Source organism: Bombina bombina, chromosome 3, assembly GCF_027579735.1.
Source record: "Bombina bombina isolate aBomBom1 chromosome 3, aBomBom1.pri, whole genome shotgun sequence".
Classification (NCBI taxonomy): domain Eukaryota; kingdom Metazoa; phylum Chordata; class Amphibia; order Anura; family Bombinatoridae; genus Bombina; species Bombina bombina.
This window is the reverse complement of record NC_069501.1, coordinates 1,291,517,849-1,291,525,825: the sequence shown is the minus strand read 5'-3', so window position 1 is coordinate 1,291,525,825 and position 7,977 is coordinate 1,291,517,849. Positions and strand designations below refer to the sequence as shown.

The following is a 7,977-nucleotide window of genomic DNA, read 5'->3' as shown; positions in this document are numbered from 1 at the left end:
CATCACCCTGCTCACTTCCTATAGTGCTCAGACATCACCCTGCTCACTTCCTATAGTGCTCAGACATCACCCTGCTCACTTCCTATAGTGCTCAGACATCACCCTGCTCACTTCCTATAGTGCTCAGACATCACCCTGCTCACTTCCTATAGTGCCCAAACATCACCCTGCTCACTTCCTATAGTGCCCAAACATCACCCTGCTCACTTCCTATAGTGCCCAAACATCACCCTGCTCACTTCCTATAGTGCCCAAACATCACCCTGCTCACTTCCTATAGTGCTCAGACATCACCCTGCTCACTTCCTATAGTGCCCAGACATCACCCTGCTCACTTCCTATAGTGCTCAGACATCACCCTGCTCACTTCCTATAGTGCTCAGACATCACCCTGCTCACTTCCTATAGTGCTCAGACATCACCCTGCTCACTTCCTATAGTGCTCAGACATCACCCTGCTCACTTCCTATAGTGCCCAGACATCACCCTTCTCACTTCCTATAGTGCTCAGACATCACCCTGCTCACTTCCTATAGTGCTCAGACATCACCCTGCTCACTTCCTATAGTGCTCAGACATCACCCTGCTCACTTCCTATAGTGCCCAGACATCACCCTGCTCACTTCCTATAGTGCCCAAACATCACTGCTGCTCACTTCCTATAGTGCTCAGACATCACCCTGCTCACTTCCTATAGTGCTCAGACATCACCCTGCTCACTTCCTATAGTGCCCAGACATCACCCTGCTCACTTCCTATAGTGCCCAGACATCACCCTGCTCACTTCCTATAGTGCTCAGACATCACCCTGCTCACTTCCTATAGTGCTCAGACATCACCCTGCTCACTTCCTATAGTGCCCAAACATCACTGCTGCTCACTTCCTATAGTGCCCAAACATCACCCTGCTCACTTCCTATAGTGCCCAATCACCCTGCTCACTTCCTATAGTGCTCAAACATCACCCTGCTCACTTCCTATAGTGCTCAGACATCACCCTGCTCACTTCCTATAGTGCTCAGACATCACCCTGCTCACTTCCTATAGTGCTCAGACATCACCCTGCTCACTTCCTATAGTGCCCAAACATCACTGCTGCTCACTTCCTATAGTGCTCAGACATCACCCTGCTCACTTCCTATAGTGCTCAGACATCACCCTGCTCACTTCCTATAGTGCTCAGACATCACCCTGCTCACTTCCTATAGTGCTCAGACATCACCCTGCTCACTTCTTGTAGTGCACAAACATTAACCACGACTGTTTTATACTTAAGAAATAACCGACCTTCATGCCAATTTCCATGTTCGACAGATCAGCAAAGGGAACTTCACGAGTCACCAATTCCCAAAGGAGGATAGCAAAGCTCCACATGTCGGCCGAGCGACGGTTAATGTCTTCTGGGCGCTTCTGCAGAGCTGAGAGAGTGGACAATAAGCACACAGCGTCACATGCGCTAACCCCACACCGAGCACCCAGCATCACATGCGCTAACCCCACCCCCGAGCACCCAGCATCACATGCGCTAACCACACCCCCAAGCACCCAGCGTCACATGCGCTAACCCCACCCCCGAGCACCCAGCGTCACATGCGCTAACCCCACCCCCGAGCACCCAGCGTCACATGCGCTAACCCCACCCCCGAGCACCCAGCGTCACATGCGCTAACCCCACCCAGGAGCACCCATCGTCACATGCGCTAACCCCACCCCCGAGCACCCAGCGTCACATGCGCTAACCCCACCCCCCGGAGCTCCCAGCGTCACATGCGATAACCCCACCCCCAGAGCACCCAGCGTCACATGCACTAACCCCACCCCGGAGCACCCAGCGTCACTTGCACTAACCCCACCACCCCCAGCACCCAGCGTCACTTGCACTAACTCCACCCAGAGCACCCAGCGTCACTTGCACTAACCCCACCCCGAGCACCCAGCGTCACTTGCACTAACCCCACCCGAGCACCCAGCGTCACTTGCACTAACCCCACCCCGAGCACCCAGCGTCACTTGCACTAACCCCACCCCGAGCACCCAGCGTCACTTGCTGTAACCCCACCCCGAGCACCCAGCGTCACTTGCTGTAACCCCACCCCGAGCACCCAGCGTCACTTGCACTAACCCCACCCCGAGCACCCAGCATCACTTGCACTAACCCCACCCCGAGCACCCAGCGTCACTTGCTGTAACCCCACCCCGAGCACCCAGCGTCACTTGCAATAACCCCACTAGGCACACATCAGCCTGGGGATTAAAGGAACAGTATACAGCAGGCACACATCAGCCTGGGGATTAAAGGGACAGTATACAGCAGGCACACATCAGCCTGGGGATTAAAGGGACAGTATACAGCAGGCACACATCAGCCTGGGGATTAAAGGGACAGTATAAAGCAGGCACATACTAGGCACACATCAGCCTGGGGATTAAAGGGACAGTATACAGCAGGCACATACTAGGCACACATCAGCCTGGGGATTAAAGGGACAGTACACAGCAGGTACATACTAGGCACACATCAGCCTGGGGATTAAAGGGACAGTACACAGCAGGTACATACTAGGCACACATCAGCCTGGGGATTAAAGGGACAGTATAAAGCAGGCACATACTAGGCACACATCAGCCTGGGGATTAAAGGGACAGTATAAAGCAGGCACATACTAGGCACACATCAGCCTGGGGATTAAAGGGACAGTATACAGCAGGCACATACTAGGCACACATCAGCCTGGGGATTAAAGGGACAGTATATAGCAGGCACATACTAGGCACACATCAGCCTGGGGATTAAAGGGACAGTATATAGCAGGTACATACTAGGCACACATCAGCCTGGAGATTAAAGGGACAGTATACAGCAGGCACACATAAATCTGGGGATTAAAGGGAAAGTATATAGCCGGTACATACTAGGCCCACATCAGCCTGGGGATTAAAGGGACAGTATACAGCAGGTACATACTAGGCACACATCAGCCTGGAGATTAAAGGGACAGTATATAGCCGGTACATACTAGGCCCACATCAGCCTGGGGATTAAAGGGACAGTATACAGCAGGCACATACTAGGCACACATCAGCCTGGGGATTAAAGGGACAGTATACAGCAGGCACATACTAGGCACACATCAGCCTGGGGAATAAAAGGGACAGTATACAGCAGGTACATACTAGGCACACATCAGCCTGGGGATTAAAGGGACAGTATACAGCAGGCACACATAAATCTGGGGATTAAAGGGACAGTATATAGAAGGTACATACTAGGCACACATCAGCCTGGGGATTAAAGGGACAGTATACAGCAGGCACATACTAGGCACACATTAGCCTGGGGATTAAAGGGACAGTATACAGCAGGTACATACTAGGCACACATCAGCCTGGGGATTAAAGGGACAGTATACAGCAGGTACATACTAGGCACACATCAGCCTGGAGATTAAAGGGACAGTATACAGCAGGTACATACTAGGCACCAGCCTGGGGAATAAAAGGGACAGTATAATACAGGACTACATTCACATGCAGACAGACAGCTGTGGTATACGATTTTGGTGGTTTTTGAACACACAGGTGCACTGGCACTGTTATTGCAGATAAGTTTTACTAGAAGCATTTGTGCGGTGTGTACTGCAAACACTGAAATGTGCTCCTGAATACTTAAGTACCAAGTAAAAAGTGCAGAGCACAGAATGGCACAATTGGTCCCCAGCACTGCGGTGATCATAACCTGGAGAGACGCCAGCTGTAGTAAAACTTTCTATTTACTAAAGAAAGAGAGAAGACCCAGAGGAGTGACGCTGTGCCTCTCACGCAGGAAGCAGCGCAGTATTCACTGATGATTACGGTGCGCACATATAAAGGTCTATTGGCTACCGTTCCTACTTGCACGAGCTGCTGAGAGTAATAAGGAGACGCACATACACTGTTTTTGTAAACTGGAATTCTAATGGTTTCTTCATAATTGTAAAATTCTGTATCAGTGACCAATTTGCCCTCCCTCTTTATTTATATTCTAACTGTATGGTTACGTTTAGGCGACACTAATACAACGGTGTGTGGGTGGTCTGTGGTTTATAAATTGTGCAGCTTGTGAGGATCTTGTATGACCTAGCGCTAAAGTTACCAGAGTTTTATTTATTCAACCAAGCGCGGAGTAATTACCGGTTATTTATCAAGTGAAGCTTTGGTTGGTTGCTGAACAGAGACATATAATGTGGCGCTATAAAACTGTATAAACTTACAACAGTAATGTGCTTACCTGATCATTTTCTTCTCTTCAGATGGAAAGAGGCCACAGCTGCATTCATTACTTTTGGGAAATAAGAACCTGGCCACCAGGAGGAAGCAAAGACACCCCAGCCAAAGGCTTAAATACTCCTCCCACTCCCCTCATCCCCCAGTCATTTTGCCGAGGAACAAGGAACAGTAGAAACCATATCAGCATGAAAAGGTGCCAGAAGAATATGACGCCCACATAAAAAATTCGGGCGGGGAGCTGTGGACTCTTTCCATCTAAAGAAAAGAAAATTATAAGGTAAGCATAATTTAAGTTTTTCTTCAAAAATGAAAAGAGTCCACAGCTGCATTCATTACTTTTGGGAAAACAATACCCAAGCTATAGAGTACACAATACAAAAACGGGATGGTACAATAGGCGGCCCATTCTGAGGACACCAGGCCTGAAAAAAACACAACCCAACCAAATCCCGCTTCGTCTGAGCCGGGCAAAAAAACTAGAAGAAAAAGGCCCCAAGGACACTCACCTGTAGATAGTCTGAAAACCTAACTAGAGACCGCAAGCAGACTCACTGAACCAACACTCCTCCAGGAGAACCGTCGCCCAGCAGTCGGTCCCCACACAACCCTTCCTAGTACAGTACCAAAACCCCAAAGGTGATAGAACAAGGGTAAGCCAAAGGGATACCCAAAAGGTACAGCAAAATCCATAAAGTAAAAACCCCCTTCAAAAGAAGGTCAAATCTACAGAGACCCGAAAGGATCCCGAGAACAAGACAGAGACGACGCCCAACCTACAAGGAGCAACGGGCAACATCAAGGAGAAGAAACATCTCCCAAACATCGTGCAACAGCACCGAAAAGACAGCTGAAGACAAAGTCCTCAAAACAGTAGCAAACTCAGAGAATAAACAATGGAGTCTAGTAACACACTGCCATCCGTAGGAAGACACAGAGAAAATACTATCCGTAAGGAAGAAGCGGCCGCACAAAGTAGCAGACTGCCCAACCTCCAAGACAGAAGACACTCTCCAGGCAATCCAGGCCGCCAAGCCTACTCACAGATCTCAAGGGGGAGAGACACAGAACCTCTAAAAAAGAAGGTCTACTGTCACCCCCAAGACCTGAGGATGAATAACAGATCTCAGAACCAACACCTAGCTGGACCAGCCCAAGCAACGGCAGATCTGAAGCAATGGAACCGGAAGGGACCCCAAGACCGGCCCCCAAAAGGGCGGAAGAATGGAAACAGCCACTTCAACCTAAAGACAATCGAGTAGGCGTTAGACCTAAGGAGATCTAGCAAGGCCACCCGACTCAACACGGAGCCAGCAGCTCCCCAGATAGACAGGAACAACTCAAAGAGAAGACCAATCCCTGAACCAGATAAATATCTGTTCTAACCTCCCGAACACAGGAGAGGCCCCTAAAAAGGGAACCACACCTCCGTAAGGAGGACAATGAGCCCCCTGAAGAGGAGAGCATCGATAAACACCTGCTCATAAGACAGGAAGTCGTAGAGGGAACCGAGAGGACACAAGGCCACGTCACTGACTAACACGGAAGAATCCCTTAAACAACATCGTGCTAGCACACATACCAGGCGCAAAAGTGACAGCTGAGCAACCACAAACCTTCTGTTTGCTAGGCATGACAGCCCACCATCAGGTCACATCAATTGGCTGTCCCAAGGGAACTGAATCGCCCGGCACAGAACAGCCAGAACAAGGGCAAAGCCCCAGTACCCCGGAGACTGGAAACCCCCCCCCCCCGCCCCCGGCCAGTCCTAGGATCATAAGGTCCGGTAACATCCCACAGCAGGACCCACAAAGAGAAAATGTTGAGTAAAACCCTCGACAATCAGAAGATCAGGACAAGTGGTCCGGGTCCCACAAATGTTAAGATTAAACAATGTTCCCGGAACATAAATCCCTTGTCTGATAGAAAAAAACAGACCTCTCAGGGAAAAAATTCAGAATAACCCAGATAACAAGAGCAAGAAGCCCATGCAAGTCCCGACCCCAAGGGAAGAGACCACCCCTTGCAGGAGCCCAACACTCCAAAGAGCCAGGGCCGTAAAAGGACACTAGAGCTAACCGGCATCCAAGCAACATTAACATGACTGATTGAAAGTGTGCCTAATCCCCCTAAGGGATACAGGGCACCGCTCATTTTATCAACCTCGAAAGGAGAAAGGCTGAGTAGACCTCACCAGGGAACAAACTAGCAACACTCGGATTGCTACAGTACAGGGTAGCAACAAAGCATTAGTATGCTGAGCTAGTTGTCCAACTAGCCACGAGCTCCAGAAACAAGGGAAACAGTGAGGACAAGTCATCCGAACAGAGCAACATCAGCCTCCACATCACCTCAGATTCAAAGTCAGAGGACAGTAAAACATAGGTTTGGATGCCACCTGGATGGCAATACCTGAACCATAAGAGTGGAAAACCACTAGGACCTCTTCTGTCCCAAGAAGAGATGTAGAGCATTCCCTACACCGGGAAAGGACCCCTAACCTAACCCTAACCTCACTGTCTAATGCCCCGAAAAGGGAACAACCAACTCCCGAAGGGAATCTAAGTCCCCCGAAGGCGACCCATCCACAAGAAGAAACTGACAATCCAAGAGGTCTCTATGAAGAAGAGAACCACTAAAGGAACAAGTCTAAAAAAAAGACTATTTCCTAAAGCAGCACCGCCCTGACCGGCGGAAAGAGAGGTGCTAAACCCTCTAACCTTCCCTCCACGTGAAAAGGTATACTCTAGGTTCCGAGGGTATCGGAAGTAACAGAGAATGACGCAGCAAAATACACTGACCCATTCACCAGAGAGATGGCTATTTAGGACAGAAACAATCCCGAGAGCCACACAGACCCACAAGTCCTCTTGAGAATGCTTAGCTGAAACTTGTAAAACAATAACAAGAAAACTAAAATAAAGCTAAGAGCACTCTGCACCCCCGCGTGACCAGCAAGGCATACTAGGCGCCACGTGTCTGACTAAGCCGCAAGACAGAATATCTGAACCCAATCAGGACCAGCCTGCAACCAGGGTCAAAACTGCCAAGCTGGCTAAATCCTCAGAGAGGAGAAAACAGACAAACATGGGACTAACGTGTCCCGAACAACTTCCATAAAAGCAAACAGCGAGTATCGATCCCAGATATTTATAAGTTCCCGCAGAAAACATAGTATGAAAAAGAAATTAAAATTTATCCTAACCGGATTAAATAAAATAACAGGCAACCCGAAGGTTAACGCCCAAGAACAACAGAAGGTCCGTAGGACCAGCCTAACGGAAACACTTTTCTTCCAACTAAACTGGGAAGGATCTCGCACAAGACTTAAAAGGAGATTACTTCATCCCCCCCATGTCTAACGAGGTGAGCCATTCGAAGGAGGAGACTGATGAGTCCCATACCCAAGAAGGATAGGGTCCCTAAGCAGCTTAAAAACATGTCTGAGTAAAACACTAAGGCGAGCCCGTCTGTAACTAAAGGCACAACACTCAGCAACAGTTACACCCGCAGTGAACTGCACATGCTCTCCAGAGGCCGAGAGACATGGGGCAATCGGGCATGAGCCCAATCGCTAATAAACATTGCGCAAGTGCCAAAAGTATGTAAAAGCGAAAACGTGCCACAACCGCCAGGGGGGGGGGAACAATCCACCCTACGAGGAGGGAAAGACATAACTTGGGTTACCCGCATGTGTAGCAGTAGGGAGCTCCC

At 49.5% G+C, this 7,977-nt stretch overlaps 1 protein-coding gene across 1 annotated transcript in view; it reads right to left on the bottom strand.

The window, feature by feature from the left end:
• Positions 1 to 1,151: 1,151 nt before the first annotated feature.
• ILK (integrin linked kinase) overlaps positions 1,152 to 7,977 on the bottom strand; it is an 82,140-nt gene continuing 75,314 nt past the window's right edge. Inside the window, exon 7 of the mRNA XM_053705695.1 lies at positions 1,152 to 1,418. Within this exon, the coding sequence (XP_053561670.1) occupies positions 1,228 to 1,418 (191 nt within the window). The 3' untranslated portion in view covers positions 1,152 to 1,227. The remainder of the gene's footprint in view (positions 1,419 to 7,977) is intronic.